The 13,847-nt window shown below is 37.1% G+C and overlaps 2 protein-coding genes across 2 annotated transcripts in view; one reads left to right on the forward strand and one right to left on the reverse strand.

Moving 5' to 3' along the window:
* LOC107593007 (unconventional myosin-X-like) overlaps nt 1-9,957 on the reverse strand; it is a 68,218-nt gene extending 58,261 nt beyond the window's left edge. Inside the window, exon 1 of the mRNA XM_016282591.1 lies at nt 9,649-9,957. The gene's annotated coding sequence lies outside the window, so the exon portion shown is untranslated. The remainder of the gene's footprint in view (nt 1-9,648) is intronic.
* LOC107593008 (beta-galactosidase-like) overlaps nt 9,614-13,847 on the forward strand; it is a 17,048-nt gene continuing 12,814 nt past the window's right edge. The window contains exon 1 of the mRNA XM_016282592.1: nt 9,614-9,661. Coding sequence (XP_016138078.1) covers nt 9,614-9,661 — 48 coding nt within the window. The remainder of the gene's footprint in view (nt 9,662-13,847) is intronic.

Raw genomic sequence — 13,847 nt, forward strand, 5'->3', positions numbered from 1 at the left:
TATATATATGTGTGTGTGTGTGTGTGTGTGTGTGTGTGTGTATACATAATGTCTCTACTGTCTTTACTGGCTTCCTAAGACTATGATTATTGATTATTCATTCAGTTAATGCAATATTCAAAAATACTTTTGCACATGTCTAAACACCTGCTCAATAGTCCAACTCTGGATTCCATTAAAATACATGACAAAAGCAAATTAACCACACAAAAGATTAATGCAAGCCCAATCTATTGCAAGAGGGGAAGCTGTACCTTAGGATGCCTACTGTATGTCACATGCTACCATGGCTACCAAGTGAAAACAAGACAGCTCTCCCTAGTCCCTACCCCGTGTTAACCTCAACCTCCCCACACCTGCATGACATCATGCAAGCCAATGAGAGCTTTGCCTCACCTCAAATCAAGGTCCCAACCGAAATGATGTTTAGCATCCTGTGGAATAAAATTCCTAATGGTGAGAACAAACATTCTTATACTCTGGGACATATTTCAGGAATGATTTGCAACAAGCGTCCTTACGTCATGCTCAAGCAATACTTTTACAACATTAAGAATTTAGAACATGTAAATTCACAGTTGAATTGACAGTGTAGAGAGAGTCAGAGAAGGAGAAGTGTTTTGTAAAGGATCAGATAAACAGCCTTGACGCACCGTCACCAGGCTGACAGCAGTATGAATAAATGATGTAAGGTGCAGCTGATCAGAAATTAGCTAATGGAGAGATCTTGGCCCCAGGGGAAGGACACTTCCCAGACTTCCCCCAGACCAGACAATAGACAGAAAGAGTGCTATTAGCATTGAGAGATGGTGACACTTAATGGTATTAACCTTACAACTGAGATGTTTGACTGATTTGCATAAAGCATAGCCTGGAGTGGTTAAGTGTCATGACAGGTTGTATTGTATTCTAAATAAAAAACAATTGAAAATGAAAAGAAAATGAAAAAAGGGAATATGTAACGTTTGGTGCTGCAGGTACCACAATTAAGCAAGTGATATGGACTTTTGAAAAGAGCGCTGACTGGTGGAAATGTGACATAACAATCCATCACCCAATGAATGATAAAAAAAACATTAAATTTGATTTCAAACCACCAACGGAAGTGGTTTAGACTGGGCCATTTCCGGGGTATTTCTTTCTGGTTAAAAGTACAAAAAACAAGTTCCGTTTTTATGTGTACGCTATAGGGAATGCATACATTCTGCAAGAGCATGAGTAGAAACGCAATGAGGGCGTAAAGGCAAACTAATGAGTAGACGAGTTTACCTGATTGGCGTGATGATGTTTAATGTCCCCAACAGCCCCAACAGCCTCTGCAGTCCAATTTAGGCACTTAGCAACTGCCTTTTTCAAGACAAGTAAATGCTGGTTGGTTGTTTGCCATTTTTAAGCCATATCAGCTTTATTTTAATGGTGAGTAATATGTTGAAATGGTTTAAAAGAGTAATTTAAAAACCCTATACGGTTTTTAAAGTTTTCAAGACATGTAAAAGCTTTTTTAAAAATCACAAGGGGATATTAAGAGGGTATTACTATTTTGTTGCAGAATAAAACCTAAAAATATTTTGTATTAACCACAGACCTTATTTCAGACATTTAACCAAAATACCATTCAAAAAAACGAACTGACTTCAGGACGATGGAACTGGAAATGCTAAAAATGCTAACTCGTTTCCGGGTTTATGGCCTACAAAAAGACATTATCCCTGCAGAACGCTTTAGTGCAGACACTACACAAGGATGAATCTTCCAAGTGTGCAAGTGTTGAGCGCCCATGTTCGTTCATGCTATCAAATGGAGAAACTAAAGTACAATTTGGGCTTAAGTGGTGAAGACTGGATGCTGGAAGTTGGACAAATTATGTCCACACACATCCTTTACCACCTTAAGATAAGCCAAATACTATATTTAAGCAAAGTGTATTCAAATGAACAACAATCTCAAAATTAAGCGTAGTATTTTGTAAACAGCTGTAGCTCTATGTACAGAACCGCACCACAAACATGGAGCACATGCAATCGTATAAAGAAATGAGAGGGGAGGGATGAGTTCTTACTGATGTGGCAGATCTTCTCAGTTGTAACATTAAGACACAACAGCTGTTCAGATATAACTGGCTTTTTTAAGAGACCAGCCCTCAGCTGACAAAGCACATAAGAGAAGATTCTCCTGTACCAAAACCTTTCCACGAGGAAATGATGGAGACATGCAGTTCTGTCCACAGTCATTAGCATCTCAAAAGCCTCTGATGGGCCTGATGCCACTATACTGCATCTACCTTCATCTCACGCACTGTACAACAGCTGTTGTTGAGGTTTCATCTAAGTCAGATTACTGCCATTTTGCACTGATTCCTTCTAATGTGGAGAGCATGAAAAACAAACAATAAATGTTGACTAAAGTACAAAGACTTCAATTCAGCATTAAACAGTCTCATAAGCTGCATGACAGTACAATTTATTTTTTCCACCTGGATCACTTAGCTACTGGTGTTCTGCTTAAAACTAAAAACGAAAACTATTCCAACATCCCTTATACATCAGCAAATTTGAGCGATAGTGCCACACAGGTCGTGCTACCCACTGAGAACATAATGAGAAGTGCATTTCTCTGATGGAGGAGTTGGTTGGGGCTCCAAAGCCTCAAGCTAAATCTGCTTTGCCACATCCAGTATGCACTCAGCGAGCTTGTTGATCATCTAATGATGACTATAAGCAGTTATAACAGTCACAACAATACAGAGGGACTCAATTAGGGTAATATTGTTAAATACAGTGGCAGTTTAATGGGATGGCAGGATGCTTGAACCCGTTTTTTTAACCTATGACTGTATTCCACAACATGTCACAGATGTCTCTCTGTGATGTCTTAATCACAGGGCAAAACTCGTGCTAAAATAAGAAACCTGCCATCTGGGCTGGATAAACAAATTCATGTTGAGTTTTTTTTTTTACTCTAGATACTCTTGGTCTCCAAGTAAATGAGGATTATGGATATTTCCTTCTATTAAATGGATATTCACCTAAAAACTAAAATGATGTTACCAATTACTTAAAGTCATAAGACGTTTGTTCATCTTAAGAACAAAATGGTACAGATTTCTTTCCTCAAAATCATTTACACTTCATTAAAACGTTCATAAAACTTTGTGAAAATAATCCACATGAATTGAGTAATCCAAGTTTAACACAATCACTTTATATGACAAACATATTTATTTTAGGCTATATAATTTTCATATATAAACACTGATCAATGCACATACATAGAACGCATCAAATATGGTCAACAGAAGCTCAAAAGTGCTTGCTTGATGCATGAGAACCAATGACATTTGTTTTTACATAGCATGTATGCATTGTGTACACATTTCATTAACTGCAGAAAATACCACAGAAGATAGATAAGTCCTGTATATACCAGCAACATTAATTTTTCATAACCAGCTTAAACATATCAGCCATGGAGCTGCAGAGTCCAGGTCAAGTCACAGGTGGTGTGCTAGCATTAACAGAGTAATATTCCACCTATTATGAAACAAATCATTGTCAGGTCATAGCAGGTTTGACATTAAACAAGCTTAAACTGAAGGATGATATTACATTTCAGCTGTGCAACTGCTTAATCTCCTTACAGACAAACCCCTGAAACATTTAGAAAACATTTATTTAAAAAATATATTAAAAAGAGATGAGTACAATTTCTAAGCAAACATTGTCAAATATTAGATCAAACATAAAAATACAAATGTAAAATAAATGTCCTGCACAATTAACCATACCCAGCAGCTCTTCTGTTTTTTTTTTGGAAACCTGTGTGTATAGACCTCAGTAAAAATTAGGCCTTCCATGGCCCCCTGTGAATCTCTCTGGGGTCTGGTCAGGGGACCGTCCTTGTGAACAGATTACAGCACAAGAACTGATTGTGTTAATCAGAGCTTTTAAAGCCTGTCTGCTACACCCGTCTGCTCTCAGTGCCCCGAGCTACAGCTGCTGACAGGGGCACATAAATAATGCTGCACCGTCACCAGAAGGACAGGAAGGATGGGATGGTACAGTTATTATGAAAAGGTGGGTCTACCTGGCCCCGAGTGGGTGATAATTGTACAGATGCTCTATTATGCCCAAACATTCAAACATTCATGAATCTTTCTCACTGGAAAACTGTTTTTAAAGTCACTGAGCTTCCTCTATAAGGGTTTTAGCAGATCATTTTTATTGAACTCTCGCAGGTCTAAAGCAGCAGAAAGTGATCTCATGCTGCAATAAAGGTGAAGAAAATCTGTTAAATGTAGCTCGCTACCAAAGATCCTGTTCTCTAGAAAAAAATAAAGCATGACTAGTTCAAAATGAGCATAGAAAACAAATGACAGTCTACAATCAGATGACTAAAATGAAATTAACCCTGTATGATCACATTTTGGAATTAGCATAATGACTACTTTCATATGAAGGTGAATGGAGAGGCCAAATCTGAAGCCCTCCTGCCTATGCAACACATATTGTAACTACAGAAAAGATGAAAAATACAAACCAACCCAAACACTATCCACCAAAAAGTCTCTCAACCAGACAACCTTTAACAGTCCTCAAGCTGCCTGAATGGTATATTGGCACAAACTGGCAGCTCCTTCCACATAATTTGCCCCTTAGGCAAAACAAAAGCCTTTTCGATAAGCTCAATTTGGTGTTGATGGCGAGGATCCACAGCCACTGAACCTCAGCAGGGTGCAGGAGCGGCGGCAGATGGAGATACAACTGACTGCAGAGGTACAGTATTAAGAAATGAAGGGGGAAGGGGTGCAGTGCACACACGAGCCTCAAAGGAGATGACAGAGGAAGCGCTATTTGCACACACCGCACCCTTTAAAAGAAACTGCAAAGTGTAGCTAAAGAGAATCAGTCCCGCACATTGCCATTAATGCCTTTAATAGTGTAGCTAAAATAGCAAAGTCTGGGTCAAAAATTACTCCAAAATGTGTTCTTTGAAAAAAAAAATGCTATAGAAAATAGTGATTACAATGTACAAAACAATGAATTACCTCTCATTGCGTCTAAGAGTCTACTACCTGATCACAACAAAAGGAACAACACTTGCCATATTCAGTAGCTCAAAATGTATGTCTTAAACAAATAAACTGCATACAGTACACCAAATGGGATGTGTTCTTACTGAGTCATGCCTAAGACTTCTTGAGCCATGGACATTGTGGTTTCACTGTACAACGTTTCCAAAAGGGCTCAAAAAAACACCATCCTGTGATGAGAACATCTGAGAGTCTTTGTCTACCCTTTTTTTTTTTTGGATAAAAAAAAAAGAATGGCATTTGCCAACTTAGGCAGTTAAGGTGATTAAACTCCATAATGAACAAAAAATGTATCAACAGATTGGCCACACAAGACCAATTAAGCCCACAAAGTGAACAAAGAGTTGGATTGGGGTCCATCTGGGTTTGCATCCAGATGCACACAACAACCTAATAACCATGTAAAAAAATCCAACAAAAACTGGTCACAAAGAATAAATCCTGTCAATATTCACACACGAAAACTGTATATGACAGACCAGCTTTAATAAATAAGCCAGTCCTGAGAATAAGTGAGCCTTGCTAAAGTCCAGGCCACAGTGAAAGGGATTAACATGACCTTGTGGGATGGCTGCTGTACTTATGTAGCCCCATTCCTGTTCAAGACTGCAGGATCAACTAGCAATCCGGTTTGAACTGATATAACTCCTGCACGTGTGAGAGGACAATCCATAATTCTTCACACGACATGCAGCATGACAAAAGCACTTACTAAGCACCTACAGTAATTCCTGTGACTGATTAGTCATATCATAAGAGATTACAACAATGCAACTGGGTGCCTGGAACCTAGAACAGCTTTATTGAGAATAAACATGCAAACACCAAAAAAACATTCTCGATATATGGATTCTCCTTAAGATGATATGTACCCATGTAAGGTATGACAAACAAAATAGATGTGGCAGGAAACAGGAATACAAAAAAAATCTATTTTATTGTTTTGTTCTTCCTGTCTAGTACGCCCAACAGAGCAAAGAGGAAAAGCTAGGATTTCAGTTGCCATCAACATCTCAGCACCATTAGAGGTTGCCTGAGGAAGTCAAAGCCACACTGGGAAGAAAAGTGTGAAACCCAAACCAGAGGAACTTCAAATCTAAGAGCTAAGACCAAGAGACATGGCTTGGAATCTTGGGTCAGGGTTAAGGAGACTGAGATCCTCAGGACAGGAATGTATCTGGAAAAGGAATCCGGTGTTGGATGTGAGACACTCTTTCGAGAGACACTTTAAAAGTAGGAATTCCTTTTTTAAAGCAGGTCAGCTGTTGTTCCAGGCGACATGATCACTACATCGATCCTTTTTTTAGGTTGCTCCTCTGAAGTGGACTTTGCGGGTATTTTTAACATAGCTGACACTGGACTGAGCCGGAAATGTATTTGTGGTTCTGTTAATGAATGGACGCATGTGCTGTTTGAGGAATGAACTGCATTCCTCAGGTCAGTATGTGAGCGAGAAACATAAACATCCCTGCATGCTGTGGATGGGCATGAGTGCCAGAGTAAATTATCATGTACAGTAATTGCGAGACTCAATTTCAAAACAATTTTATTTCTATATCCAGAAACATGTCAAAAAGGGGCCTCATTATTTATTTTGTGTTTAGTTACAGCATCATTTCCAGCTGCATCTTTGGGTCCAGTTTGTCCAGTTTCCGTCAATATTATCCAAATTATTTCACTCCAGTGCAGAGGGTGTTCATCCAGGATGCTTCTTCCATTTAAAAAAAGAAGTAGTCAGAAAATACAATGCATTTTAGTTTTTTTTTGCGATTTACTTGTATAAGAAAAACTGGTAACTTTTTACTTAAAGCCTTTATGTATAATGCGTTAGAAAAGTAGTTTTAATGCATTAATTATGCCTTGTAATACACCTTATAATGCATTGTACAGTCTCATGAATAATTGTAACCACAGTTAACTTAATACATTATAACACTTATCAATTCATTGTTACACTATGCATTTCAAATTCGGTTATAATAATTTATGACAAGATATAATGTATTACAATGCACATTATGAATAATTATTATGCATTATACCCTTTAATACCCCTTTATAATGCATTATACTCAAAGGCTTTAAGTAAAGTGAAAAACTTGTGTAAGAAAGAACTTCCACACACTACTCAAACATGCATTATTACACAATTGTATTAGCAATGTTTCGATCATTTTACGGTAAGCCTGTAGGAAGGTTGATTGTCCAGAATGTTGTTTCCAAAATTTTATAATGATGCAAGTTTGAGTAGTATGTGGAATTTATAATTTTTTTGAGTATACTTTTATCTGACGCACCTATGAATTATTCAGGTACAAGGCACTATATGTTCAACTTATATAAGAAATAATTTGAAATAGATACAATATAGGCAAAACTTCCTCAAATATGCTGTAAAAAAACACATAGCAGAATTCTAACTTACACAGAAAATATCTATTGAATATTCTATTGAAATAGTTTTCAAGGCTGAAATCATTGACTGAAACAGCTCTTTTCCAGTTTTTCATGCATAACATGGATAAGCTACAACAGGTAAACATGTCAGTTCACTGCACTTCAGCATGACCAAAAACGATGCAAGAGTAGCAATATGTAAAATATGTTCAGCTGAAATATCCATATGCTGCTTATTATCGAAGAATGACTAGTTTTAGTTACTACAACTGCATTTATCAACTGTGAACACAACACTCTGAACATTATACCAAAAACGCAAATTTCATTTTAATACATTTTTAATGGCTTTCTAAATGTTTCTAATTTATGTTTCTAAAACACCCTATATGTACTGTTCTAGAGGAACACAGGGTTAACTCTCACTTTAAAGCCTTGATGAGACTATCACAGGTGGGAGAGCTGAACGAAACGAGAAGCCTATATGCTTCATAAATCTCTCCAGGGTGGATGAACCCACTAGTCTGTCTGGGAGCAACCAAACTTAGTCATAAGGATCAGTAGCCATGGACAGGTAAGCTCCAGCAGGATGATCTAAATGACACACTCTGAGTGTTCAATAGTTTAGTGACTCAGCAGCTGGCAGAGGAAGGATGAGGGCTTGTCTCAGGGAGAACACCGCCTGGGGGGGAAGCTTGGGATTTGGCAATACCATTACGCCTTGTCCCAAGTGTGGATTCAAATGGGAAAGAAGGCAATGCTTTGACATATCAGTGAAACATAACAGCGGGAATGTTAGTTTAACCCTGAATTATAAATCATACAAGCAAAGTGAATAATCTTAAAGTCACAGCTCAGAAAAATCCATCCTGATTATCAGACACATTGTTTTAATAATTCCTTCCAAACCATACTTTTAAATCATGCCTCAATAATTCTGCTTTAGATCTGAATTTAAATGCTTTCAATGTTTCAGATTAATTGAAGCCACACTGGTTAATGAATGTGGCCTTCCTCCTGACAGCGGCCCATGTCTATAAATAATCATGGAATGTTTGCGTTGCTAATTCTAAGCCTCATCATTCTGGCTGGATCTTAGATGCGTCTCAGACCCTTTCTGTCCTCCATCCACCCCAGACAGATGTTGAATTATTCTTCCCATTCAGGCCTGCTGTTGTCTTCCAATGCTCTGCGATGAAAGCCCGACTTTATATGTGGCTTCATTCACAATACAACATACAAAGTATTTGATTCTGTCTGATAAAGTAAAAGGGTTGTGTGGAAAATAGCTGCCTATTTAATGAGGTACAAATAACTATTCTTTAATTAGACTCTTCAAAACATAGACCACCAAAGTTTGGAGACAACAACACATGCAGTGCAAAAAGTAACTGGTTAAACCTGACACTCAATTGTGATTTTTGAGATTTTTAAAATGTATTTCTTTTGTCTACCACACTGACCTCAATATCTACTCTTTGGTGGTCTGAAATACTGGAAGGGGGTTTTTGAGGCTATCGAAATGCTATACAGTAGTATCTAGGTAATACTGCTGCAGTGGGTCAGTGCGTTGTGTGTCAGGTCAGAGCTTTCATTGCCAGGAGGTTTGTTCTCATGCTGACAGAAGAGCAAAGCAGACAGAGGGAGGCATGAAACACATCCTGGGGGTCCTCACTGGGGCATTTATGATCATTTTACTCTGGATCAAGATGGAATTTTGTTCACCACTTTTCTGCAAGCACTATTGATGTTCAAAGGCAGTGATCTGGTGTTAAATAACCTTTGAACTGGTAATGAATGTGAGAGGGACTCCCCATTTTTCCTCACCTGAAGTGACAGAAAATCCTAACAGATTTGCCACCTAATAATGAACCACAACAAGTACTGTTTACACTTTATAGACCATGTTTTTATAGTTATATTTATAGAGGAACGTACAACAACAATTTATAAATATTTCCCTTATATATATATATAATTATTTAATTATTGAAATACGTTTTACATATTATTCTGGTTAAAATATTTTAGTTCATGACAGTAAAATATGACAAAGTGATCAAAACTTGAAGTAAGCTCAGAAACATTATTTTAAAGGCAGCACTATCACAAAGGAAACAGGGAGAGATGGCTCCAGTGAAGTGTTCAAGTTCTCCACCCACCTCAACAAAGAAGGTATCCATCTGTATTAAGGTCCTGTCCGGTGTTTGGTGCTCTGGGTACCACTGACTCCGTACTCTGTATAGATGCTCTTCATTCACGCGTATGCTCTTCAACACCCAGCTGAAGTCCCCATCGCACCGTCCAGACAGTAATTCCTCTGAATAAGCTTAAAGTTTTGTTCAAACACTCTTGACAAACTGATTCGGAAACCGCTATGAGGGGTGGATGTCTCTTCTGTGAATTTGAAGAAGCTCGTGAGTATCCAGCGGGCGGTCCGGCTCGCCTCTCGCAGCGTGCGCTGGTGTATCTTTGTGTAGAGAAAGCACAGAGGCCACCGGCTCATTTGGGTATGACGGCTGGAGGCGGGGCTTGGCAACGACACTCCGCCCACTAGACACACCCGTGTGAGAGCGCTAGAGCCGCCTATAGGACAGCGTAATAGGACGTTTTTTACATATAAAATGAAGTGCTCTGGCCCCAAGCTGTTATTCCCAAGCTAAATATAAAATCATAAAAGTGATTAATATATGATATATATATATATTCATCATATATTAATCATCTTTTTGATTTTATATATATATATATATATATATATATATATATATATATAATTTTGTATAGAAAAGTGATGTGGCTTTTTCTACCTTTATTGTTATATTATGAGCAACTTTTCACACGTTTTTGAACGTTTCTCCAGTTATGTTAAATGTATTCATAAAAAAAAGATACAGACAAAAAGATGAGTATTTAAGTTGCAAATTAATGCATGTGTATATGTGCTTGTGCTGTTAACAGTTGTGTGTGTGTGTGTGTTTTGTTGTTGTTGCTCTTGCTGTCTTCATATATTCCCCTAATTGTGAAGCCTGAATAAATATACATTTGTGTTTTAAATTTTAAGGCACAGTAGAGATTTTGCAATTGTCCTCAGAAATTTATTATAAATATATAAAAACTTTTTTTTTTTTGAGCATTCCAATAGAGAGAGAAAAAACAGATATCCAGGAAATTCTATTTTGGGGGAAATCTGAAATGGCTTTGACCCACTTAGTGTCTGGAATTACCACTGTCCTCTTAGGAAAGTCACCCAAATTCAACCTAAGTTCTTACACATCGGTCATCACTGTAAAACATTTAAAGAAAATTAATAACATATGCTAATTAACAACTCTATCTATAAAATATTCATACAGGTATTTATGTGTAATAATAATATCAAATCAATATTTGGGAATGGTTGTGAATGATATGTTAGAATGAACACAATCAGGGTCCACACCCTGACATTCTGTTAGTATCAATAATGAGAGCCATTAAAGTCAGCTTGTTTGACCTTTACAATGGGGTTAATTATATTCAAGTGAGCTCCTATGAATCTCTATTAGGAGCTCCTCTCAAGTCACAGGCTGAGGGAGGTCTGTCTGTATGAATGTGTTGCAGCTGCTCTTGCTGGCACTGTGCTATGTGACCTCTCTCCTTTAAGTTAGCTTTCTATCAGCCAGGGCTGCAAGGACAGAGAAAGGCCAGAGCAATATTAAACTAGGTTTAAAAAATGATACACTGAACACATTGTGTATGCAAAATAATGTTGCATGTAAATGGTTGTTCATCAGACTTTTGCTGAGCTCTTTAACTCTGGGAGTTTGGGACACAGCATGAATGTTTTAAAATGACTTGGATCCCCAAACTACAAGTCTGAACTCAAAAGTACTTTGATAGGCCCAAATTTAAGTGCAACAGTCCCTGAAAATGTATATCCTATAAATATTTTAAGATATAAAATTAGATTTGGTTAGATAAGAATCAATTGAAATGGAGTCAAGTCAAGTCAAGTCACCTTTATTTATATAACGCTTTTAACAATACAGATTGTGTCAAAGCAACTGAACAGCATTAATTAGGAAAATAGTGTGTCAATAATGCAAAATGACAATAGTAACCACTCATTTTTCAGTTAAAGACAGTTCATCATGAATTGACTCTGAAAATGGGTGCCTGTCTGGTAAATTTTCTATTTTTCAGTTATTAAAGGAATGGTTTGCCCAAAAGGAAAACTTGTTGAAAATGTATTTTTTACAAACATGCAGCTTTTTACTTTACAAGATGTCAATTGATGGATTGGAGTCGTGTTGTGGATTATTGTAATGTTTTTATCCGCTGTTTGGACTCTGACGGCACCCATTCATTGCAAATGATCCATTGGTGAGTCAATTTCTCCAAATCTGTTCTGATGAAGAAACAAACTCTCTTATATGTATTGATGCCCTGAGGGTGAGTTATTTTTGGGTGAATTACTCCTTTAAGAGGAGATCAGCCACTGTCATGTGTAAACTACAGAGAACATGTTCTGTTTCCAGTCCTGACCTGTTTTTCATTGCATTCTCTTGTATTTCTGAGCCTGGTTTAACCTAACAGGTTCTTTTGATTTAATCCCACAGTAAACTGCCCAGTCAAACTGATTACTTGAGTAGGCAATGAAGCTCATTACCTAGATTTATATCTAGCTCTGTTCAGACAATCAGACTTTATTCTGTGCAGGTTTCAGATCCCTCTAACATCAATTCCAAACGCTGCTATAAACAGCCTTCGACTGTGTTTGCTTTAGACTGAGGCATGTGGCTGGAATGGCATCAGGTGCCGGTGACAGATCCCAGCAGAAGGAGATCTGTTACTGTAAATGACAAATTTCATGCTAAGTTGCTGATCAGTGCTATTCTGTTATATTGCTTTGTGCTAATTTACCCAATAATTTATAACAAGTGCTGTTTCTTTATGTTGTAATTCAGATTACAAATGAAAAGAAAATCTGAATGATCAGTTTCAATTTAAGTGGGATTTTATGACATTATCAGTATTCAAGGATGATGTACATTGTATTTTTGGATGGGTGAGTGTTGTGTTAAAGTGGTGCACCAACCCCCATCTATTTCAGCAAACAAAAAAGAAAGTAGATTTGTAATTAGTCTCACACCATTTCATAATCTGACCTGGTTCAACTGTGTGGTGTACTTGCTGAGTTGCATTATAGAAATTTCAGGTCACCAAATAGATGAAGTCTGGTGCAATACCTGAGCTCAGACAAAGGCAGACAGTGGGGTGGCTGCCACTGGCTAATCAGAGCAGCCCATTAGGAAATGGGGGAGGAGAACAGACTGAGACAACCTGGCAGTGTTTCTGTAGCCCCCATAGCCCTCTGGAGAATATATTCATTAAACAGCACCAACTCTATGTGATACATGCAGTAATTTTATCATTTCAGATTCAGCTTTCAGAAAAGCGTGTTTAAGAATACGATAAAAATGCTGGATGAAACAGTAATAATATCAAAAAATGTGTTAAAATAGAATGATAAAACAAATGAGAAATGAGACTCGTTTGGAAAGTTTAGTGACAGTGTTTTATACAAACAACATTTTAATCAATATGCAATTATTTTAATTATATATGTATATATTTTATGTTGATTTGATAATGTAATTGCATATTGATATCTGTCACTCCAAACTCATTAGATCCTGTCGAAGACAAATATTTAAAAAAAATTAAAAAACAACCATTTTTAATGCATATTTGATATTATTACTGTTTCACTCAGCATTATTATGGTTTTCATTTCAGATTCAGCTGATTTCAGAAATCACACAAAATCAGTTTTTAATAGGTTTATACATCTAACATTATTCTAATCATCTGTAACGTGTGCTGGCTGTATAATCAAGCGCACGATGAAGGAGTAACTTCAAAAGGGGTATTTAATAATAAATCCAGGAGAATATCCACAATTTCATCAACACACAGCAACGTACAAACAATAGCAGACAGGGAACAGAGGGAAAACTAAGGGAACACAGGCAAACTGTAAAGCAGAGAAACCAAACCACAACAGAAACGTGACATAACTGTAGAAAAATATACACTTTTAATAAATATATTCATAATATATTTATTATATTAAATATATATATTTTAATGTTGCCTTAATAATATCATGCTTTATATTTTTCTCACATGGTCGGTCAACTGGTTTAGACTCTTTATACATTAAAATATACATATTTTAGTAAGATCATCATTTTTGGGGGGTCTGGGCATTAAAATGTTTGAAAACCACTGGCCTGACACAAAGTAAGCAAGGACTGCAACTGAAATGCCCTCAAAAACGAGAGAGAGAGAGAGAGAGAGAGAGAGAGAGAGAGAG

Source organism: Sinocyclocheilus grahami, unplaced genomic scaffold (genome assembly GCF_001515645.1).
Source record: "Sinocyclocheilus grahami isolate Dianchi unplaced genomic scaffold, SAMN03320097.WGS_v1.1 scaffold162.1, whole genome shotgun sequence".
Classification (NCBI taxonomy): domain Eukaryota; kingdom Metazoa; phylum Chordata; class Actinopteri; order Cypriniformes; family Cyprinidae; genus Sinocyclocheilus; species Sinocyclocheilus grahami.